The sequence below is a fragment of the Trachemys scripta genome, chromosome 1 (assembly GCF_013100865.1).
Source record: "Trachemys scripta elegans isolate TJP31775 chromosome 1, CAS_Tse_1.0, whole genome shotgun sequence".
In the NCBI taxonomy this organism is placed as follows: Eukaryota; Metazoa; Chordata; order Testudines; family Emydidae; genus Trachemys; species Trachemys scripta.
The window spans coordinates 145,228,624-145,253,307 of record NC_048298.1 but is presented as its reverse complement, the minus strand read 5'-3'; the positions used below and the strand labels follow the sequence as shown (position 1 = coordinate 145,253,307).

At 47.2% G+C, this 24,684-nt stretch overlaps 1 protein-coding gene across 5 annotated transcripts; it reads left to right on the top strand.

Annotated features, from left to right (window-relative positions):
• Positions 1-293: 293 nt before the first annotated feature.
• On the top strand, positions 294-24,332 carry MAB21L3 (mab-21 like 3). 5 transcript variants are annotated; one of them, XM_034788800.1, is made up of 8 exons: positions 294-485; positions 8,602-8,780; positions 11,936-12,076; positions 14,989-15,060; positions 17,995-18,286; positions 21,231-21,412; positions 22,691-22,885; positions 23,881-24,332. In XM_034788800.1, exons 2-8 carry the CDS (start codon positions 8,733-8,735, stop codon positions 24,112-24,114), a joined length of 1,164 nt encoding a protein of 387 aa, XP_034644691.1. In that variant the 5' UTR covers positions 294-485; positions 8,602-8,732; the 3' UTR covers positions 24,115-24,332. The 5 variants fall into 5 exon arrangements, 4 of the variants coding, with proteins under 4 accessions (XP_034644691.1, XP_034644675.1, XP_034644697.1 ...); XR_004648048.1 differs by lacking the exon at positions 294-485 and adding an exon at positions 8,052-8,241 and having other exon boundaries at positions 22,691-23,428; positions 23,881-23,938; XM_034788784.1 differs by lacking the exon at positions 294-485 and adding an exon at positions 8,056-8,241.
• The last annotated feature ends 352 nt before the right edge of the window (positions 24,333-24,684 follow it).

Here is a 24,684-nt window from a genome sequence, read left to right as displayed (position 1 = left end):
CTGGACATGAGCTCTTTTCTTTTTTTTTTTTGGTCCTCCGATTTCTGTCGGGGCAGATTTTTTAAATATGAACAAATGTCCATCACCCTTCCTTGCTCGTCCTTTTTCCAACATCAATTCTGGTAGAACTGCAATTCCCCGCGTGCCTTAACAACAGTGTGCCACCCTTCCTTCTGTACTGCTGCTGCTGGGGGGTGTCGCCTTCAGAGCGGAGCAGCTGGAGCGCGGCGACTGCTGGCCGGCCGCCCAGCTCTGAAGGCAGCACCACCGCCGGGAGCAGCGCAGAAGGAAGGGTGGCATGGTATTGACTGCTGAGTCGCTGAATGGGATCCTGCTTGTACAGTACAACTTCAGGCACACATCTTGCAAAGACTTTCACAGCTACTTGATGAGCCATCAACCACTGCTGAGAAAGATCTGCTCTCCAGAGAAATACGCATGGACACAAGAAGTGCAGGAGGAAAGGGCTGACTGCATGTGAAAAGGTACATTTACATTTGATTTACATTTATTTTTGAGGCCATTACACTTGTTGTTTATAAATGTTAGATATTCAAAGTGGAAAGAAACTGTACAGTAGAAACTGTGTCCCGTCCCCCTCTCCCCCGTCCCATCCGCCCCAGCTACCTCTCCTCCTGGCAGTGTCCTCTATGTGGAAACTTGAAATATGGTAACACTACGCGGCAGTGAGGAGGAGCTGGAGCAAGAGCTGCCACTGCCACCAGAGGAGCAGGACCAGGCAGCAATGGCCCTTCCAGCCACTGTGCTTCCTGCCTGTAGTGCTGCTCCCCTGCTTCTGGGAACTCTGGGATACATTTGGAGGACTCCCAGGACCTGAGTCAAGCTGGGTCTGCATCTACACAGGAAAGCAACAGGGCTCAGACCCTACGTCCCAGCTTAACACAGGCTCAGACCCTCCATCTCTGCAGGGTCCTAGGACTCTGGGTCTGAGCCCTCGGTTAGCACAATGGGTGTGTGAACGCAAGTGGGGGTTAGGCTTGACCCTGGGTTTACATTGCTCTAGCCATATCCTATGAGGCTTTTATAAAATGAAAGCCGAGGTTCTCATATAATCACTGGATTTCAACACCCGGGGCTCTAAGACAAACACCAAATATCGTGAGCGCTGGCAATGCTTTGTAACCTGCAAGCTAAAGCCAAGTTGCTGTAGGAAGAAGTCTCGGCGACTGGGGAAGAGGCATGGGGGACTGGGCCTTTGGGGAGGTAATACTGAGCACTACCAAAATGCACTTCTAGTGTGAAAAGTAACTATACAAACAGCCTTGGGGGCCTGCCGGCTCAGTGCTGGGGCTGGGCTTTTACACACATTGAGCCTGGCCACATGCTCTGGACTGATCCTTTGCAGCTGAAGCAACTTTGGCTGGAGGTGCTGCCAGCCTTGCCATCCCTCAAAAGTTCAAAAATGATGAGCTATTCCCCCCCAGATCAGAACATTTTGAAAGCCTATATAGTATTTTGGCCTGTCTTTGACAGTTAGATTCCCCCTGCCCCCGCTCAATAGAAGATATTACCTCACCCCCTTAGTCTCTCGAACACGCCGGGGGTTGCAGTTACGCTGTTGCCAACTCCCCCGAGTGAGTGAGGTTCTGGCCCTGCTGCAGGAGCTCTTGTGGCTGCTGATGGAGCAGAGCTGCCACCATCTCCCCATACCCCAACAGATTAATTCAGTGGTTCTCAAACTTTTTTTTTTTGCGGACCACTTGAAAATTGCTGAGGGTCTTGGCAGACCACTTAATGATCTTTCCAAATGTTTTTACCATTAGCTAACTATTGTAAAACGCTTTGGATATAAGCGCTATATTAAAAAAAAAATTGTTTTTCGATCTATAAATAAAAGCACACAACTCCTTTTAATATCAGTCATCTTACCTTTCTAATGCGATGGATGTGCCCTCTGTCCCCTGCTGCGGCAGCCCCCGAGTTGGGGCTGGGAAGGAGGGGGGGTCTCTCCCTGGCAGCCACAACCCTGGAGCTGGGGAAAGTCGCCTTTTTCTCTGGCCGCCGCAGCCCTGCACCTCCCAAACTCCTCACCCCACTGCCCCCTCCCACCTACCCCCTATTTCCCCCAAGGCCACCACCTCACCTTACGTCAGGGTCCAGGCACCTAATTAGTGGAGCCACACCTGTGCAGCTCCACTAATTAGGTGGGGGCCCTTCATTCTTTCGTGTGCGGCTGCCCAGGCACGCACCTTAAAGGAACTATCCACTGACCATCTGAATGGAGCTTGCGGACCACTGGTGGTCCATGCACGGCAGTTTGAGAACCTCTGGTCTAATTAGTTAGTTCTGTATCAGCCCCACTATTAATTTCACACACCCAGCCCCGCATCTGCCTGCTCCTCCAGCCCTCATATCTACTCTTTCTGAAGCTCCGAGAGCTCTTCACCCCCCTCTCAAGGAGGTGCAGGCAGCTGGAGTGGAGTTCTCTCCCTTCCCAAGCCTGGTGTTGGGAGGAAGCACGGTTAGAGCACTGACCTGCTGTGGGAGGTCCAGGTTCAATCCCCAGTTCTGCCACAGCTTTCCCGTGTGTGAGCCTGAGTGGGTCACTAAACCTCTTTGTGCTTCAGTTCCCCATCTGTGACATGGGGATGATGGCTCTGCCTAGCTCAGAGGGGTAGGAGGAGGATGAATACATCACATGCAGTGCTCAAATACTAAGGTGTTGGGAGCCAAGTAAGTACCGTAGCTAGAGTTACCACCTTTGAAATGCAAAAAAACCCAGCAGCTGCCCAGCCCCAAGGCAAGCCTGCTGCAACCCCAACCACAAAGCAACTCTGCAAACCTCCCCCCTGTCAACACATGTGGTGCATTCAGAGGTGGATTAAGCTTTTGTGGGGCCCTGGGCGAAAGCAAGTGAGGGCCCCTCCCCATCCCTTCTGCCTGTAGTCTCCCCCGCCCCCGGTGCCGGGGGGCTTGCACCACTCCGCTTGCCCAGTGTTTCTGCCCATTGTACACAGGAGGAGGCAGCGGAGACACCCTAAGCTGCTGGGATCTTTCGGCTCCTCCTTCCCTCCTCAAAGCATGGTGCCACTGTTCCTTCCCCCCACCCTCCTCTCACCCTAGGGTTGCCAATTTTGGTTGGATGCATAGATGTTGACTCCATGGGTGCTCTGGGGCTAGAGCACCCCTGGGGAAAAATTGGTGGGTGCTCTGCACCCACCAGCAGCTCCCCACCCTGCCCCAGCTCACCTCTGCCTCGCCTCCTCCCCTGAGCACACCGCATGCCCACTTTTTCCCCCTGGCTCTCAGTGCTTGCCATCGTGAAACAGCTGTTTTGAGTGGCAAGCGCTGGAAGGGAGGGGGGAGAAGGGTGAACACAGTGCACTCAGGGAAGAGGCGGGGATTTGGGGAAGGGGTCCAATAGAGGCATGGAGGGGGCGGAGTTGGGGCGGGGACTTTGGGGAAGGGATTCGAATGGGGGCGGGGCGGGGCCAGGAGCAACCACTGGCGCCCGGGAAAGTTGGCACCTATGGTTGGATGTATTCCTAGAGGTTTCATCACATGACATAATCTTTAATTCCTGGAGACTCCAAGCCAATCCTGGAAGGTTGGCAACCCTATCTCATCCCCTGAGGTGAGGGAAGGAGAGGAGAGCTCTGTCAGCGTCCTGCAGCAACTCTGATTGGCTGCTCTCCCCCAGGACAGAGGGCAGTGGGGCAGGCAGCCAATCAGAGGAGGGTTCTCCCCTCCCTAGGCAAGGTTGACACTTGCATGAGGGGCTCCAGCTTCTCCCCTCAGTGGGTGACCAGCTTCAGCTGGGGTGGCCACTCTGTGCCCTGTGGCCAGCGAAGGGTGCCGGTGGGGAGGGAGTACTGGTGAAGACACCCTCTAATGACATCATCATGCAGCGCCCAATCTGAACAAGGCCCTGAGTGGCCATGGGCTCCCCGATAAGGGGAAGGGTGGGGGAAGAAAGGAGGCAGTGGACAGGAAATAGATGAGGGAAGGGGGATGAATATTTCAATGCGGCAGCTGTATGTGACTTGATGCTGTCACAATGAATTAGCATCACTCACACAAAGCCTTCCTCCTCTCGCCTCTAAACTCTCCCAGGGCACTATTATTTAAACATCACTTTTGACCAAATCTGGGGGGGGGGGGGTGTTAGAGAAAGAAAAAGTAAAATGCACAGAACTTTTTGCCCAAAATAAACTGATCAAGTGCAGGTCTTGTCCCAGAGCACCCTGCATGAAAAACGGGTTGAGCAGCAGTTGAGATTGCTAGAGATAGCTACTCTGCACGTTATTTCAAAGGATCCCTAACTCCACCTGCTAGCCCCACACAAGGGTCTCTTCATCCTCCTTGTTGCTAGATGTTGTGAAGGCCAAAAACATAACAGGGTTCAAAAAAGAATGAGATCAGTTCTTGGAGGATAGGTCCATCAAAGGCTATTACCTAAGATGTTCAGGGACACAACCCTGTGCGCTGTAGTCTCTAAACTTCTGACTGCCAGAAGTTGGGAGTGGAGGACATGGGATGGATCACTCGATAATTGCCCTGGTCTATTCATTCCCTCTGAAGCACCTGCCACTGTGAGACGACAGGATACGGGGCTAGATGGGCCATTGCTCTGTCCTGATATGGCCATTCTTATTTTCATATGTGGAAGTTGATGCAATCACAAAATGGCAAGAGAGTACCAATGACCAACACAGCTTGGTGGCACGCTGGTGAGCTGTGCTATCAGGAGATGTTAATATGGAAGGATTCATGGACTAGCAAACTAGCTCGCTAAGACTGAAAAGCTGGGACAGTTGGCATTTTTCTGTAGTCTATTTGCAGCTGGATGTCTTGGCCTAACCTACTTAGACTGTGGTGACCCTGATATTACAAAGCCATCGGTGTCCCCATTGCTGATCACTTAGCTGAGCTAGGGCTTATTTTCGTTCCAGTATGTACCTATGTTTAGAGTCAGATTGACTGGATGTGTTACTCCAGTAAGAGGAACTTGGTTGCTTACTCCCAGCCATCCTGAACTGAACTGTTTCAAAACAAAGCTCCAGCTCTCTGTCTTGCTCTCTTAGGGGATATTGGTATGAAGTTAAGAAAGGGAAAATTTAGACTGAACATCTGGCAAAACATCATGACAGCGAGATCTTTTCTATTATGGAATCCCAAAGGGAGGGGTGGAGGCTTCATTGCTTGGGGAATTTAAAAATGGGCACGGTCCCAGAGAATATTGTAGGGCACAATCTTGCAGTGGACAAGGGGAAGTGGATTAGATGTCATACAAGGTCTTTTCCATCTGAGACATCTCAAATTCTTATAAGTCTTGCTCCAGTTTGAGGCCTAGTACTTGGGGAATTCCCGTAGTTAAACTTAGTTTTCCCCATTACCTAAATAAAGTTCTGGTGTTATCCTCGCTCAGCAACTGGTCCATGCCTGCTCAGAATCCACATGGCCCTGACTGATAGTGCTTTCTAACGGGATCTGAACTGAAGCCCCAGGACTCCTCCCCATCCCAAGAGTGTGATCCAGGCAGATAATTCAGTCAAAGAGCTACAGTTAGTGCTGAGCTGACTCTCTATTTAGAAATAAAGTCTAAGGATTTCCCAGGGAGGGTACTCACGAAGAGTCTGCTGCATGGTGCTGCCTCACTCCCTGGTTAGGGGTTTGAGAAAACCATTTGTTCAAATAGCCAAACAAATGAATTGATTTCCCTGTTCCCTTGCCACTGCTCTCTGATGCCCGTGTCTCCTGGGACAGACTTGCTCATAAGCTTGAGGGAAGCACTTTTGTGGGAGTTTTTTTTATTATCATTCTGGCAGCACATCCCTGTTATGTACCCTGCTGCTTTGATCAGTCCAGGTGCCTTTGTGGTTTGGTTCTCTTCCCCTGCCTCCTCCCTGAGTGTTTTCTCCCTCTCCAATTTTATTTTCAGCTACAAATGGATGAGGGTTGAAGCAACCCTAGGGGGGCTAGATTAGGGCTCAGGTGTGCTTTTTTCAGTTTAGCTGGTCAAAAAAGCCTCTGGAAATCCTGAGTCCTGAACCTGGCTTGGAGATCAAGGTTCACGGCTTGGAGACGGATGGAGGCTTCACCACTGTAACAAGCTGCTGTGCAGCCCACCCAGAAGTGCTCACTGGGGGTCCCTGGACTATATTCTCTTCCATTTCTCTGTTCTCTTCCCACTCTCTCTACAGAGCGCTCTCTCTCCTGCTGTCTTTCCCTTCTCCACCCCACTCTCGCTATCTTTCTCTACCCTTCACACCCCTCTTATTCTCTCCCTCCCTTGCGTATTTTGTAATCACAAGTTGGTGTGTTGCCTCTGACCTGTTGATCCTGACTCGAGGCCAGGGACAAGTAAGCAGGGCTGGGCACCTGGTGCCCATGCTACTTTGCTACTTCCGGCCAAACCTGACGCTTTCACTTTCCAGACGGAGCTGCCGACGCTCCTTGTGCTTACGTGACTTTTACTGCCCGTGTCAGAGGCTTTCCCTTTGTTGTACACAGTATTTCCTGGCTGTCCTTCAGCAACACTGTGATTCCAAAATAGGCATGTCAAAATCCACTGGAATCCCCCATGGCCAGTACACCGCAGTCTGCCATTGGCTACTGGGGTCAGCTCTTGTACTGCCCCCAGCTTTTTTGTTCTCCATTGGAATTAACTAAAGTTAAGCACATAAAGCAGCAAAACCTACTAGTTAGAGCAGGGGTCTGGGAGTCGGGAATTCCTGCGTTCTGATCCTAGCTTTGACACTTGCACACGCAAGTCGCTTCTCTGTTCTCAGTCTGTTCCCCCCATCTGTAAAAGGAGGGTAATAATCCTAATGATGATTTATTATTTCCACTGCAGTAGCACCTAGAGGCTGCCAAAGAAAGGTCAGGCCCCCATTGTGCAAGGTGCTGTGCATGCATGTGACAAAAAGATGGTCCTTGGCCCAAATTGCTTCTACTGGCCTCCCTCATGGGGAGGGGAGAATTAAATTCCTCTTTGTGCAGTGCTTTCGAATCGTAAAGTGCTGTGTGTTATTGTTTAATGTGAAATGACTGGGACCAGATTCCTCGATGCCTGTTTGTCCAATAGCTACTATAGCACCAGACAGCTGGTGGGCATGGGAAAACGGGAAGCTGAAACCCACCACAGACCTACAAGGCTTGTGGGTGTATGAGGTGAAGAAAAATTACTAAGGCTTCCTCATACCTTCCTGGATTTGAAATCTCTAACTAGGGATGGTGAGGGTGGGAAGGGGAAATAAGGACATACTTTTTAACTCAGTCGGAATATTTAAAATGCTCCTTACCCTTCCTCTGCCAGTGTGTCCTGCCCTGCCTCTCCTTACATCGTCTTCTATTCTATTCCTAGTCCCCGCAATGCCCTCCTTAGCCCACTGTTCCACACTCACACACTCTGTGCCTTAAATCTGACTTCTCCTGCAAAGCTCACAATGTTGCTAATCCTTTGGGCATTCACTTTAAAGAAGGGCCCCAAAAGGAGTAGGAGAACATGTGGTGGGAAGGTTGAGAGGCTAATGCTTTAAATAAAGGGACAATAGAAAATACACTGGGAAATCTGGAGGCAGGTTTGAGTTTTAGACTACCAGCTCCTGGAGGCAGGGACTATATTTTCTGCTGGGTCTTGTATGGAGCCAATAACATTATTATCATTTGACTAATAATGAATAATAAGAAGTGTATTGTGGTAGTGTCAGGACTGGAGCCCCATTGTGTTTGGCACTGTACAAATAATAACACATAAAAGAGGGCTTGGTGAACACAGAGTGGAAAAGGTCCAGGCCCTCAAAGGCGTTTAAGCTCCTAACTTCCACAGAAATCAGTGGAAGTTTAGGAGCCTAAATACCTTTGTGGATCTGGGCCAAAATAACTATTTTGCTAAACAGTGGGCCCATTCTTTCTAACCAGGGACAGTTTGCAGCATGGATGCATGTCTTTAAAGGGCTCTGCCACTCTCTCCGGGGATGACGTACCCTTTTTTTAAAAGCCACCAACTCTTATCAAATCAATAAGGCCCAATCAATGGTTTTCCCTTCTAACGACGTGTTGGGTTTGTTATCTGGGCAGCTGGCAGCTAACAAGAGGCAGCTTTATATCTGTTTATTGTAAAGAAGGCGAAGCAAACTGCAGGCTGGGGACAGGCCGTGGGATGTTTACTGTCAATACAGCAGGAGAGAGAAAGGAAATATAAGGAGCAGAGGCCCTGGACTGCAACCCAAATGGGTGATCTGAATGTAAACATAGCAGTACAGCTACAGAAGGAAAGTGGGTGGATTGACCTCGACAAGGGAGTGTTTCTCTGTGTTTTGAAAGGGTTTATAAATGATCTAGTTAAGAGTTAGAAAACAGGGAAGTATTTGTGGCAATCAGAAAATAATGCTGGGCAGGAGAGCTCTGAATCCCCAACAGAGTCTGAAAGGTGCTTCAAATTCAGACCAAAGGCAAAACAGTGTTTGGGATTTTTTATATATGTTAAGAATCACCATTTTAAAATAATAATAATAAAACCAGAGCTTGAAAATATAATTGGACATATTTTTTCCTAGTAGGTTGAAACACATTGTAACACAAAACGGAAAAAACAAGGAAACCTCCCAGCTTGTCTCCCCTCTTCTCCATCCACAGAGGAATTAGGTGTCGTGGGTTTGCAAGGCAAGGAAGGCTGCAGACCAAAAGCTGGAAGTGGTTCTGAAACACCCAGCGCCAAGCAAGAGAATAAAATTTAAATTTTGGAGCACAAGGAAGAACATCTTACCATGAAACCATTCACAGAAGAAGATGTGGAATTTTACATCCAGAATAAGGTAAGTATTTGTGTGTATATCTCTTCTCTGTCTCCACAAGTAGGGATGATCTTGAAAAGTTCAGAATTCAAGGATTGGATGCTTGTCTGACTCTTGAGTCTTGGGATAAAATGGGACTTAAGTATCATGATAATAAGATTTCTAGTGACATTTCCAAAGCTTCCCTTTCAGAACCTTAGCAAAGGGTTTGGTTTGGTGGCCTCTTAGCTTTTCCCTAGATGGTCATCCTGTCCCACTTCAGAACCAGTTTGTGTTTTGGGCTCTATCCTCCACCACTTGGAATTTCAAATGTGGTTACAGCTGGAGTTGTTTGTGTTTAGACCTAGGAGAGATTCTAGGGTTCATATTTATCCAGCCAAAAGCCCGGATTTGATAGAAACAGAGCCAAAAATATAGCAGCAAGGTTGTCTCTAGGGAAGATAATGCACGTGTTCAATAGTTAGGGAAAGGTGGATAATACTATAACTCACCTAATCCTTTTCCTAAACCTTGGATGCTTATCTAAACAAGCCAGCTAACCTTTTAAGAGAGCTAGGCAGGAACCAGGTTTCAATTTCATGGGAACTGCTCCGATTTTGAATTTTTTTTTTCTATTCTGAAATGGACCAAACCCCCGCAAAATTGAAATTGCCTGCACAATGAGAGATCATTTCAGGTCAATCAAAATGTTTTGTTCCAATTTCAGCTTATATTTATATTTATATTCTATTAAATACCAAAATTCAACAAAAAGTCAGATTAAACAGAAAACGGAGGCTTCTGTTTTGAAAAAGTAGAAATGTTTTGCCCTTATCAGAACGCTGTTCATTTTTTTCTAAACTAAAGATCACTGAAATCAACACGTCTTTGCAAAATGTTTCACTTTTAACAAACTGGTATTTTCCGATGGAAAAATGTTCCATCCGAAAGTTTCCAGCCAACTCTGCCAATTAGTACTTCTCGCTGTAAAGATTTCTATTGCAGGGTGACATAGGAGCCAGAGGGCACGGTTGGGCATAGAGAGATTTGTGATAGTGTATTGCCTCATCTGCAGCGGTACCGAGCACCAGAGGTAGCATTTAAATGGGGCCCAGAGCCACCAGAATTTTAGGTTCCACCAGAAGCTTTTCATCCCTCAGAGAGCGATTTCTTTCCAGCAGCCTCCTAAGTGAGAGAGACAAGGTTCCAGTTATTAATCATTATTATTATGTATTAAATCATGTCACTTCACAGCCTGTTTGTTAAAACTTATAATCATATAATGAACCAGCACAGATACCATGTAATAATTTATGCATGTTAACTTAAACGTTTTTTTACAACTGGGTCTATTAAATGTATGGATTCTTCTCTCCACTCCTCGGTCATTGATCTTCCACCCAAGGGAGGCAGGGCAGCAGCCAGCCACCAGCCTGCCTGCAAGCTACTCCCTGCCTTTTTTCTGAATCAGTGTTGTTAACCCACTCTTGTAGCAAAGAAAAAATCCAAATATGTATTGGATGGAGATGGAGGGATGAATTCGACCCAAGCCCAACTCGGTTCCAGATCCCAAACCAAACCCGTTTTTGATATCCAAAATATTAATACATTGGTGTTCAGTTTTTAACATTTGCTTTGACACTCCCAAAGCTGGGATCTGGAAAGGGAAACACCAGTATATGGCAAAAGAGGCTGTTCGGCACAGTGTTTATAACTGCGACGGGAAGTGGCAAACATCAGAGATCACATGGGAAAGCTGCTTCTCCCAAGACCTCCATCCTGTTTCTGGGGCCCGAGGTTCATCTATTACTAGATATAGTAATAACCACCATGGCACTGGTGAGTTTTCAGACACGCAGTACTCTAATGAAGAGTGAATCAGTGGCAACTAAGGTGTAGAGGTCAGAGGAGGTGACTGGGAGAGTAGACCTGGCTTTTATTCTTGTTTCTGTCAGAGATTTACTGTGTGTCATTTCCCCTCGCTGAGCCTCAGTGCTGTTATTACAAAATGTTGTGATTTCAAATCTGCCAATCGTTTGGTTGGGATTTTGGCTGCAGGTTCTAGTTGGTTTCATTTTCTCCCAATTAGTTCTGCTAACGCTGGCTGTTGAGTTTCTGCTGGGTGTGTTCTTCACTGCCTCTGTCCTCACCATATAAGATCAGGCACCAGGATGAAGGGAAGCGCAGTGAACAGTCCTCACCCATCATCCTGCATAATGATCCCTGGATGGAGGAGTAATTAGACATATGTTAATTAACTTACTTAGTAATAGCAATGAACTAGCCTCAGAACGGTTTGGTATGGATAAGCCCTGCATCCCATATTGACAAATGTGTGAGGATCATGTGTGGAATATGCCAGTGTCCTTCACTAGGCATGGTCTTGTATATTCCTTCTGTTAAACCCTGAATAATTGACTCTGGCCTGTATCTTGTATCATCCCTGTGTGACCCTGGCTCTTGTGCTGGTGTGGGATGATTCATGTTGGTTCTTATTTATCTGGTTTTCCCGTCCACCTCCTCCATTCCACTGAAACTTGCGATAAACAATATTTTGGCTGATACTGCTTGACTGGAGGGAGAGTACAGCAAGGCACAAACTTCCTGTGAGAGCTTGTGGTTACCGCTGAGATCAGCACAGAGGAGGAACTTCAGCACCCTTTAGAAATGGAATTGCTCCTGTGCTTCACACATGCAAGGCCACTGAGCCAAGTTCAGACCAGTCAGTTGAGTTGTGTCAGCCTACGCCAGGAATGAACTTGAGTCAGTGTTTTCTGTCATAGCATCAGTGGGCTTGACCCAGCAGAGAATACCTGAGCCACACAAGCTCTAGGAGACTGCAGTTCCTGGATCAGTGACTGGCTAGCCTATGCAAAGGGAAAGCTGGGTAGTCTTAGGCCAAAACCAAAATCGGCCAAAGAATGGAGAAATTCCAAGAGAATGAATTCTCTACCTACGATTCCATACTGTAATACATTGCTGAGTGGCCTCATCTACTTTAGACCCTCCAGCCAGAACTCCATTCTCACCAGATGGAGTAAGCTGGCAATTATCAAGAGGAGAACTCTAAACTTTTATTGCCCAGAGTTCTGTACGCGCACACATTTCAAGATGCCCCAGGTTCAGGTGATCTCTTGGCTGGAGATAGATTGTTTGCAGTTAGTCATGATGTAAAGTTACTTGCTTGATGTCTACAGGTGGAACAGCGACACCACCTGGTGTCTAAGACAGTGGATGAGGTGCAGAAGATCATCCAACAGCTGACCGCAGAAATCAGCTACAGGGACACGCGATTTCAGGCCATCTCTAACTCTGGTGTGCACAACGAGAATTTTAGGGTAAGGGCGAAAGGCTTAGTGTACCGTCTGGTGAGCTGCATGCAATGAGTTGGTGGTTCACCCCTGTTCATAGTGGGCAAGTATCCATATCACAAACCAACACCATAGTTGGCACATTGTCATCTTTACTGGCAGTCTCAGCAGAAAAGCCACGGTCTGAAGGGACTGTGGAGACTGAATTCCCTTGTTCCTGCTACAGGAGGATCTGGCAAGGCAAGATTAAGGAGTTGGGTAGTTTGCCTTGCTACTGCTGTCATGTGTAACATGGTTAACCAAAGGACTTCTGTCACCAGGGGAGGTCTCAGAGATTTTACTCATAAGCTGGAATTTTTCCATTTTCATCATGAGGATGTAAATTTGATGGTGGGAAAAGTGAAACTTCCCCCTGGATTAGAGTGTCAGATACCCACCAAAATAATAATGTTCACTCTCAACTCTGCCAGTGTGAAGACTGGTTATTTCAATGTGGCTCTTTAAGTCAGAAATAAATCAGTTTAATAATGAAAGAATAATAATAAATTTGAACAGACCTTTTCATCTGAAGAGCATTATGTTACTATAGTTATGCATTATAGACCCCATTACTGAAATGCAGCCACTTCTAGGGTGGAACAAAGCAACTGAGTAAAAGCACAGAGCAATCTTTGCAATAGTTTGGGGCAGAAAGTGGAAAAAAATTAGTGTATGTGATTTGAAACTTCAATGGGTATTTGGGGAGGCAGAACATTATTACCTGAGTTGGAATTTGGCTATGCTCTGGGGCACGCAGTCTTAGTCATTCTTAGGCCATTTTTGAAATATGGCATCTCCAGCAGCACAGTACTCCATGGTAACAGTATTGATCCACAGAGAAGAGTGCCCCATTCTGAACCACAAACACCACTTGGTGCATCATTCAGCTGGTCCCCCAAACTGACCTAGCTGAACCCCGCTTAACATGCAAGATGTGGCAAGATCCCGGTCCAAGATGGAATGGCTGCTGAAGCCTGCAAAAAAAGCAAGATAATCTGTTTTGGGGGGGAGTAATCAGGAATTACTATAGGTAAACTTGATCTGACCAATCTCTGCCCAAGTGAGACCCTGAAAACTTAACTATCTATAAAGTGGCCAGTGTATTATCCATATTTAACTAAATCCAGTGCTAAAAATCTGCATGTTATAGTCAAGTTGAGAGGGGAGGGGCGGGGGGGGAATGTAACTGTTAACTATATTATGTAGGAATGGAGTTGTAAAAGATGCATTTATAAGAGATGACAGTTATCTCAGGGCACTAGCTACTCCTGCTTCCAAAACAAAGCCCATAAAGTTATTGCTGTGACTGCCCCTGAGAGAGTAATGTGGTTGAAAAGACATCAGAGCACATGCCAGTCTGTGTTTGATACTGGGAGTGGACAATGGGATGGATCACTCAGTGACTGCCTGTTCTGTTCATTCCCTTTGAAGCACCTTCCACTGCTGGCAGACAGGATATTGGACTAGATCAAATGGACCATTGGCCTGACCTAGTATGGCCGTTCTTATGTTCCTTTCAGGAGAACTTTTGGGGTGTTGCTTTTGGGAACAGGAATCATTTAATATGGTGTGATCCCAATTGTTGGGAAGATCCAGACATCCATGTTGTACTTTAAGCATTCCTAACTGTGTTCTTCCAGAAATAGAGCTGGACAAGAAATTGTTTTCCTGTCTTGGGAAGATTTTTTTCAGATTTCCCATCCTGAATCAGGACAAAAAGTCAATGTTTTGAAAATGTTCACAAACTAAAAATCTGGGGGGAAAAAATCAGTTTAGGTCAACTGAAACATTTTGTTTTGATAAAATATAAGATTTGTTTTGATTTTGACCTTTTTTATTTTAATAACTATTTTTAGTATACATGAACTTAAACTTGGAACTGAAAAGTCATGTTGAACCAAAAAAATGGAACTTTTCATTTCAACAATTTCAAAACTTTTTTTAAAAAAAATTTCAAGAGGAGGAATTTGTCAAAACTGACCCTTTCTCTTTCACGAAAAGTTCTAGTTTTGACAAATTGGCATTTTTTGACAGTAAATGATTTTGTTGAAGAATTCCTGATCAGTCCTACCCAGAAACTGTTCAGTGCAAGTATGTCAAAGGCTCTTGCCAAAGCAAATCTCCCCTGCTCCTGGTAGCCAGATGCTCCAGTGTGGACATGGTTTATTCTTCAGGAAAGGGCCTTATTTTCATCTCCCTGCCCAGTATTTGCACTGTTTATTTCCTGTACCTGCCAGTGGGAGTTCTTCAGAGATAGCAGCTATAACAGGCCCAAGAATGTAAATTTATTACAGGTCAAAATTTAAGAAAACAACAATTACAGGTAAGTAATCATCTCATACACCCAACAAAAAGGGAACATACCTCATGATTGTCATCAGGAAATAGTACTCTAGTGGCCACATCTGTCCAGTTGGTGGATTGCACAGGGAGAGATTTAATCAGGTCTCAAGTCTTTCACATATAGGTCACTGATTCAGATATTGTTGCCTGTACAAAAGGAGTCAGGGGTCTCATTTCATTTTCTAGCAGAGAGATTCTAGATTGCAAAACCACCATCACACAGTTGACACCAGGTTGGCAGCCTCAACACAGCTCCTACGGATTCAACAAGCTGTAGAGATGGGACTCCCCTCCTGCAGTCGGGGTGGTCAATCCGGGGCACGTGGGACAGCTTGAGGGGCGTTGGTGAGGCAGAGTTGGGCAGCTTAGCTCCCTCTCCAGAGCTGTCAGCGTGGTACTTCCCACCAGTGTATTATCTCTGTGGACAATAGCTGGGCAACCTTTTCTTTATTATTAGGCTCGTCGGAAACTCCAAAATGCCGCAAGAACTAACTGTATGGCACGTGCTTTCTCTCCATGTTCTGTATACTTCTTATTTTCCTCTCTGCTTCTCTCAGGATCAGCCAGCTTTACTGGCCAAGTGGTCCGCTCTGCTTCGGGGGAAACGCCCATTCCACCCATCTGTCCAGGTACAAATACCTCACACCGACTCCTCCAAACAGTTGCACCCATGCCTGCTTCATCCTCATCCATCCCTCTTCTCCAGATATGAGATCCCTCACCCGCATAGCCAATCTCCCCTCTGACCTTCCCAGCCTCCTTGCAAGGGAGCTCGGAGCACAGGACCCTTGTTTCTAACTTATTACTTCCTTCTTGCTATACCCTAAGGAATGCTTTGCATTTTGCCAGGAGCCCAAGGGCTGGGCTGCATCTAATTTGCCTAACTTTAGCAACTGTTTTTAATACAGAGGAATGGGCCACAGACTACAGGTGCCAGCATAGATTGCTCTAGTTTGCTCCCAGTGGCTTTGCTCAGATAAAAGTGGCACATGGCATGCTTGGGCTTGTAGTACGTACAGGCTGCACAGAATGCCCATATGAAAGACAAAGATGGGTGTGAGTCCTATTCAGCCAATGGGCTGAAATGTGAATGCACCTATTCCATTATTTTCACGATTCTGTCTGGAGCCTTTTGATATTTGGTGTTTTCTGCTAAAGCCCCATCTGCAGGAGTCTTGTGATTCCATGAGACTCTCAGATTTCATTTGAAAAACAAAAAAGTACATTTCTAGCGCTCACGGTTAGAGAAAAGCTTGAAATAGCGACTTGAGTGCAGCCCCCAGGGCTCAGACACCAGAAGGCAAATATAAAGAACCCCCCAGATCATTACTATTTTGTTTAAATCTCATGATCTCTTATGGCTCGACTCATAATTTTTGAAAATTTGGGAATGGCAACGCGGTTGTTCAATACACTGGGGCTTGCTCACCCCATCGCCAGCCTTCTGAAAAGTGAGATTGATGTATGACGTTAGCCAGCACAGATTCAATGATGTGTCATTCGCTGAGGCCCTGCTGTTATTTTTAGTCTGATTTTTGAGGCAGGAGTGATCATGTGGCACAAAGCAGCCTTGCCCAGAGGCCATGCACACACAGATTCTCTCCCAAGCCAGGACAGCTTGAAGAAGTGAGATTTTAAAATATCTCATTGAAATACACCGCAGGAAAATCCTTCATCATGAGAGAGAGAGGCCTTACAACACTTTAAGAGTAATTTGAAGTGACGGGGGAATCTCAGTCTGATTGAGCAAGGCTTAAGCAGTGGCCGAGTTCACATTAGGACCTGGGACCTTTGTCCTTGGCTCGGATCACTGGACCAGTGTTTCTTAGCCTGTGGATCACTGGTAATTCACTAGGAGGGGAGCATTTGTGGTTCCCAGGTGCATCAGAACAATTCCATTACAATCAGGGTGAGCAGGTAAAAGTAGACATCATAGAATGGAAAACGGCTGGGGGGAAATTGATTTTGTCCTGCGTGATTTTTTTCTGTGCAGATGCGATTAAGGAAATGCATTGTAAAATAAGCCAGTCATTCCATGAAAGCTGCTGTATTCTGTTCTTATGGAACGTTGCATGTAAATTTCTAGATTGGCCTTGCTTATTTCTCAACACCCAGAAACAAAAATATTTCTTGTGGGGTCCATTTTGTTCTGAAATGTCCTGTGGTGACTGTCCTCTTTCCTCCTCCTGTCCTTATATAAACGGGGAACTGGATTTGACTAAACAAAGGTTTCCGTAGTTGCATTTGCAATTTCTATGCTTCCTGCTGGTAGGCTTTGTTTTAAAAAATCCTACCGTGTTCAGCAGCAACACCCCAAGTCAGTGGAGCTACCAATAGTGTTACTACAGTGCGTTGGACCATTACTGGAGAATGGCGGAGTGTTTTGTTTACCTTGGGGTAACCACCTTCCAGCAATTGCTGTCAGTTTAGATTCTGTTTCTCTAGTAGGTTTTCCCCTAATAATGTCAGGGTGAGTTATGATTAGTGATAAGCAAAGCTGAAAAGCTTCAGAGTTCAGACTGTTAAACGTCTGGATGTTTTAGCCACGTTGTTTGGACCGAGAGAGCCGAGATGGTTCAATACTCCAAAAACAGTGTTAGGAAACATTTGTTCAAATTCTGAGTAGCTAATAGGTTTGACTTTGTTCATTCCCCTGCTGATTCACTATTCACAAAGAGCTTTTTATAGGAGAATGGTTGTTCTTCATATGAAGACTATATTGATATGCAAGCAAGACTAGTGGCTATTTGTTATTTATCAACTTGTTTATTACACTCATGTTTTAAAAGTTTGTCACCCAATCAAAGAGCAGAAACAATTCCGTGTGACATAGGTGACCAGACTACTGGATTCGCTTCCTGGTTCTGCCACTGACTCACTGTGTGGCCTTGGGAAAGTCACTTCACTTTTCTCTGTTTCAGCTTCCCCATCTGTGAGAGAGGGAAATATTGTCCCTATCCACAAATCAGTCTGTAAAAGGCTTATTTTACTAATGTCTTTAAGGGACTTTGGGATTCTTGGGTGAAAGGGGCTAGAGAAGTGAGCATTGACATTATTACTACTACTAACAATCTCTAGGCCAATCTCTAGAAATAATACTCAGGCAATAATTTACACATATCTTGCCTTCCGTCCCAGCATCTCTCTCTGTAACTGCATCTTTTGCAATTGCAGATCTAACCGTGGAAGATTATGGATCCAACGAAGGGTGAGGAGGGGAAGGTGGAGGGAGAGGTAACAAATCAGCCAACAGTGTTCCGATTTGACGTTGGTAGCATTGCCCATGATGGTCACTTCAGCTTCCTTCTAATGATAGTTTTCTCATTTTGTGAACCTAAATAGCACATGGCTGACACATTCTAGCCTCCAGCCTTATTGTAAGACCGTGTCCTAGCCAGATAGGCTCGGAGTGGGACCTATCTGCACTTAGCTGCTTCCATTCCAGCGTGACTTTCCCTTTTGCTCAGAAGCCCCAGTGATTCTACCTGTTGTGACCATGTTCCTCGCATCCAGGTTGTAAATCTGCCCTCATTTCCTCTCTCAATCTCTCTGAACTCTTCTAGGTCTTAGCACCCAGCCACTTCCTCATCACAGTCCCACTGCGCGGCCTGACAGGGTACCGGGAGCACCAGGTACGGCACTGGCGGTATTACACCGTGCATGGGGCAAAGCTCCTTTCCCCAGTACGGGACCCAGAGGAGCTGCAGCAGTGGCTGGAGGTGGAGCAGTTCTCAAAGAGCCTGCAGCAGTGGCATGAGACAGAGGTGAACATCGAAGGTGATCTCGTTCCAGCCAAGATCCTTGCCATCTTCAGGGAGTTGATGGAGAAGTCAATTACCTCCTGTAACCTCTCCAGTGAGTTGAGCGGGAAAGGTGTGAAGGGAATCCGCCTCTCAAGTGCAGTCCTCTGACAGGGGACTGTGATCACTACCCATAGTGGGTGTTTGGCCACTTGCCTCATTCCTTGTGAACAGAGATTGGCTCACACACCCCACAGCTGAGGAGACACTGGCCCATGATGAAGATGACTTCTATTTCACAAGTAAGACCTCTCGACCCAGGTTCAGATTACAAGCTCTCAGTGCTCAGGGATGTTCGGATTTTCTGTTATGAATTTGGACCCCATCCTCCCTCAGCACCACCCCAAAAGATCAACTAACATTTTCTTTTGCCTACATTTTCAGAAAATAATCTGCTTTTCTGCTGGGCCAGAAACTATGTGGGTCCTATAGGCCTTCTAGGCTTCTCCAACCCAAGCTACAGAGCTTCCATGGGGTGTCCTTGTGCCCTCTGCAGAGGGGAAGCGCTGGTCCCTCTTGCCTACAAATGTCTTTAAATGAAGGCAGTTGAGGTTGAAACCTGTGTCCATGGCCAGCTGGTGTTTAAGTCCATTCCTTTCTGGCCCTAGACCAACCAGAAAGACACCCTGTGATGATGTGGATGAAGATTAGGACAGTGAATGGGGAGAGGATTGGGAATGGTACTGGGAGGCAGGGGCACCCCCAGGTACTTTTGACATGGTACCCCCAGGGCTCCCCGATGCCCTCTCCCAGCCAGCTCTCCCATGGGGGCACTCGCCACAACTCTTGAGGCTGTCGCTGAGTGTGTCCTGTGGGCAGAGCAAAGGAGACATGGGCTGTTGTGGGGTGAGGCTGGGTAGGGAGCCTGGTGCAGGAGCCAGCCCCGTGGTAGTGGTCAGCAGAAGCAGGGCTGGCTGCCGCGCTGCCCCTTCAGGTTTGATCCCATGACCGCTCAATTATGGCGGGGGTGAGAGAGTGGCAAGGCCAAAATTGAGTGAGCGGCATTGTGACCTGGTGCATGGGGGTTGCAGCGCCACTCAGGTTTGGATGCAGGGGTTGTGGGGCCAAACCTGAGTGGTACTGCGACCCCCGTATACCATGTTGCAATGCCGCTCACTCAGTTTTGGCCCTGCTGCCCTCCCATCATGATGCAGGGATGGCGGGGTCCAACCTGAGTGGTCAGTGGGGCAACCAGCACTGTTCCTCCCCACCACTGTTGTGGGAAGGGTCTGATGCTGACGCCTTGCCGCCCCTGCCAATGGCATGCACCGTGTGTAATGTGCCTTCGGCTGCAGGCACCACTGCTTGGAGGTGAACAGTCCTCTAGAGAAGCCCGAGGCTTTCATAGCTTTGCAGCTTGTGGTATTGAGTGGCTGCCTGGCAGAGCTTCTCCTTCGAGCAAAACCCTTTGTTCTCTTTATTCAGACTTTAGACCAATACCGGCTATGCCCAGGCTGCTCCCATCCCATCCTGCTTCGAGGTAATGTCACCGGGGGTCACTTGCAGCAGCACTGCTGCTACCTCTCATAGGCAGCTCCAAAATAGGTGTTTACATCCCAGCCTTCCATACAAAAGAAACTGAAGAATTGATGGCAGATGTGATGTGCTTTGAGCTGTGTTTTAAACACTCCTTTAGAGCTGTGGCTGCAGTCACCTCTAACTGCTAGCTTATGGGAGGCCACCTTAATAATAATAATCATACTTAGCAATTGTCCTCTTTGAAGCACTTTACTGGCTTAAACTTATTAAACCCACACACTCTGGTGTGAGTAAGTATTATTATCTCCATTCTTTAGCTGGGGAAACTGAGGCACATTGGTTGTATCTTGTCCAAGGCTGACCTCAGACCATGTTGCCTCTCTTCTAAGGACAACTTTACCTTTCGGTGGGATGACGCTGCATCCCAGCATTGCAAACGCATGGATGCAACTTTCCCTACCCAGATGTAACTCTGGATTTTGGAGAGACCTGTTAAAATCAAACTCAGTGTTCAACCAATTCATTTAGCAACTCATTCCTATAGCAAATATTTATTACTATTGAGGGGGATGGAGTAAAGAAAAAAAAATCCCACCACCAAGCAGATGCTGTGGCTTGGCAGAAAAGTCAAATGTTTTGTTTTCTTGCCTCAGATATTTCACTTATGTGGAAGGCAACGTGTCAGGGTGAAAACCTAACATTCTTTAAAGCAACCGCTCCAAAACTGTTGGTTCATCAAAGATGTCTGGGCATATGGTGCTGACTCCTCTGGAACACAACAGATGGGAGAAGAGATGGACTGAAGTAGGACAGTGTGATTAACTGTTTTCAAATAGGACAAACTCTGCCAAAGACAGCTTAAGTTACCTAAACACTTCCCTGATTTCACTGTTGCCTCTTTGCCACGCAGTAGCAGATTTGGAGGTTTTGCAGTGCCTCAGTTTGCCATTGTCACTTCAGACTGGTCAGACTGTCCACTGGAGTTGGCTTCCATGTAAGTTCCCAGTCAGACCAGAGTATGCCTAACTCACACAATATCCTTAATAACCACTAGGGACAGAGAAAAGCCTCACAGCAGAGTTCATGGATGTGAACTTCCCCTAAAGATGAGAGGGTCTTTGAAGCTGAGGTTTCAATTGAGACCCTTTCCTACTCAGACTCACTGAGCTCCCTTGCCTCCTCTTGTGTCAGTGGGTTGTTGGAGACGTTTAGGTTGCAGCAATTCTGCTCCTCTTTATCTTGGGCTGGTCTTATGATTTGCTTGGCCCCACACAAAGGGTCGAGGTTGAGGGGGGAAACAAGATGTTGAGTTGCTGCCTCTTCCTCCTCTTCTCCTGGTGCCCCAGCGGGATCCAGGTGGTGAGTTGTTTTCTTTGGTCCCATTGTTGGAAAGTGAGAGTTGAAGCAGGCCCCTGAGCGGCAGGGTTCACAAGGGATACAAAGCCCCGAACGGCCTCTTGCTTGGCCTGTGCAGAAGGTCAGACCTGTCTTTATCATCTCCTCTCGTTGTTCCTTCCCAGGTAAAGTCAGCATTCTGGAGAGTTTCAGCTCGGTGGTTCGAGTTGCTGTGGAGACACCAGACTCCCAGGTAGAGGTGGAGCTGGTCCCTACTGTGGAAATCCCAACCTGCTGGCCTGAGAGAGCCCGGTGGCCCCGCTGCTTCAAGCGCTGGCCTTCCCAGGAGAAAGTGCAGTGCATCAAGGTACAAAGCCGGGGGTACACCAGGGGGACTTAAAGGGCAAGTGACGCTGTGAAAGGTCTTACCATGTTGTCGAAAACCTCTCACAACTGGGAGCTGGGAAACCTGCTGGAACTCTCAGAAGATATCGGCATTAAATGGTTCTGAGCAGCACAAAGGTCGAGGCACACCCTTGTCAGGGTGGCTTGACCCAAATCAGAACAGCAGCATTTTCTACCCACTTGTTACTCATTTAGCACAGATGTAAATAATGACACAAGGTGAAAGACAGGGGAGAACTAGGCCCTTTATGGGGCGGATGAGACACCATTTTCCATCAGGCACCGAGAACTCTGTTGACTTCCATAGTCTGCAGCTAATGCTCCCCAGAGGAGGATGAGTGCCAAGCAACCAGTACTGGATTTCCAATTAGTGGCATCATTCTCTTTCTCGGTGGGTCAGTCTTAAGGTTTCAGATCGCCCTGTTCTGTATCCATCTAAAATGATCTTCCTGCCCTGAAATCAGACCTAGAAAGAGCTTGAGAAAGAGTCATGCTTCTTAAATGCCCGGAAGGGCTACTTTCTTTAGTAAAAACATCTGAATACTTAGAAATGCTTAGAAGTGTACTAGTTTTCTTAATATTAGTGTTTGTGAATCCTGTGCAGGTTTGATAATGTTTGGAACAGTATAGACAGATGTTGTGCAAGACTCCCCACGCCTCTCCCCCAGCTCTGCCAATGCCACTCAATCCTGACCAGCACCATCCTTGTAGTTCTGGTCTTATCACTCTGCCACTTACTGTCACACACACACCCCTCTCTGCACATGCCCCTCAGTCTTGTCCTGCCCTGTGCATGGTGAGTCCTGTCTTACACCACTGGCAGAGCTCTGGCCACCTCGGTCCTGATGTAGTGAGCCTCCTCCTGCTGTTCTAGTCCAGGGATTTCCCATGTAACTCAATTGCCTTTTCATCCTGACCTGCAGTGGGCCCTGCTGTGCCATTACCACATCCCCAGACAGTTCTGCCAGTGCTTGCAGCTCCCCCTTCTCCTTTGGCGCTGGGTCTCTCTGGGGTGAGTAATATCCACGTGAGGAACTGGCCTGGTTTGATGTGGACAGACGTTCACTGGGAATTAGGAAACCCAAACTTACTGTCCCTTGTAACTCAGTCCATAACGTACAACCAGATCTCAAGTGGTAACAGGCAGGTGCAGTGGATCCTTCCCTTATCCTCCCTTCATGCTTCTCTGAAGCTAAGTTTGAATCTCCCCCTCTGTAACTTCTCCCCTGTTCTTCTGCAGTCATTTGGCTTTAATCTCCTGGCCCGCTCCAATTACCACTGGCAGCTGGGCTTTTCCCGAGCTGAGCGCATGCTGATAGAGGGCCTTGACGAGGACGGTGGCTGCCGCATGAAGTGCTTCCGAGTCATAAGACAAATGAAGGAGGATGTCTGGTGTACAGGAAATAAGCCAATCCTGACGACCTATCACCTACAGGTGTGTATAGCAGGCAAGAGTGGTGAGGTCAGCAGAGAGGAGTTTAGGGCGGGGTGGGGGAATATACAGTTGTCAGGAGAGAGCAGCAACCAAACAGAGTCTTTGCTGTGGGACCCCTGTAGCAACAATTGTAATACAATAATTGTATAGCGCCCCCTAGCTAACACCGAAGGTAACGACCCTCACCACATTACTCTCTTTTCCTTACATGGTGTGAGAATTGTTGTTTATCTACATTCCATACAAAAAGATTATGTTAAAAGAACACTATGGTTGCACGGTTACAGGTAAACACACAAAAGTCAGGCAGTCTCAGAGTTAAGGCTGCCCATGTTACCTTAAGTCCACATATGCATTACAATACAGTTTTCAACTGCATGATCACACACTATTTCTTGACCAATATCATATATTCTACTCTATTTTCCCTGCTACAACCTAATCCACTTTGCATTTCTACTGAGACTTCTGTCTGAGGAGCTCAAAGTTTTTACCCGGTCATGCTCACAACACCCTCTCTGAGGTAGCAAGGTAGGTACCAAGGTAAGAAACAAGCACAGAAAGGGGAAGTGGCTTGCTCAGGGTCACACAGTGAATGCCGGTGGTGGTCACTGGTTCCAATCCTGCTGAGGTCAATAGTGACTGAAAATTGTTCCCAATGGATGGCTGTTTGGTGACCTCTCTGAAATTAATTTGGTGGGTCTCACTCACCAGCCCCTGGTGAACTGGTGTCCATATAATAAAACCCACCATTGCTATCCTTGTTGGCATGGTAATTAGAGAGGAGGGCCAGGATTGACTTAGCATGATACCTCTGTGTCAGGGGGGAGGTAAAGTGACAGGAGACGCTTGCGTTGCCATTGCCTTCAGTCTCCAGGGCAGTCACTCCAGCACTTTTCATCAGCAGTAAAATTACCTTCGCTAATTGTGTGAATCTTTGGCAGCATCCTTATAACATCTCTCCTTCCTCCTCCCCTCCCATCTGCCTCTTGTAGATGGTGCTGTTCTGGACATGTGAGAAGTACCCGCGCACCAAGGACTGGCGCTGCTTCCAGGAAGGCTTCCTGCGCATGGTGAAGAAGCTGCACAAGTGCGTGAGCCAGCACTTCCTGAAGCATTACTTTGTCAGGGGCACCAACCTGCTTAAGTATGCCAACACCAGCGACCTGGACCTAGTGGCAGGCAAGCTTGCCATCTTCCTGGAGAACCCCGTGCTCTGCCTGGACTGAGGCAGGGAGAACCTGGTGTCCCAATCTTGTTTTATGCCCTCGTCCCTCTTGTTGTCTGTAGTTGTTCTTCCTGCCCTTTCAGTAGATGCTGTGACCTTGAACATGAGACGTGTGGCACGTGCAGTATGGAAGAGAAGAGTCTGAGAGCAGTGAGAGGACAAAACTATCTGTAGGGTTTGCTTGATGCCCAGTCATTGCAATTTGCTTTCTACAGCTTGAGCTGCTTTCTACAGCTTTGAGATCCCCAAAACCAGCCAGACCACTCATAGGCCAAAATGCAGAGTGGTCTAGTGGTAAGAGCAGGGGACTAGCAATCAGGAGTCCTTACTCTGCCACCTACTCGCTGTGAGACTTTTGTGTTCATCACTTGACTCCTCTATGCTGCCTCCTTGCCCATCTGTAAAATGGAATTAATACCTATCTACCTGACAGCATTGTTGTGAGACTGAATGAATGTACAGTGCATTGAGATACGCAGATGGAAACCTCGGTACAATCACAAGGAGTTATTGTTAGAGCCAGTCTCTCTCATCTCCCTCCACAATTAAATGTGGGTCCCGCCTTCACTGT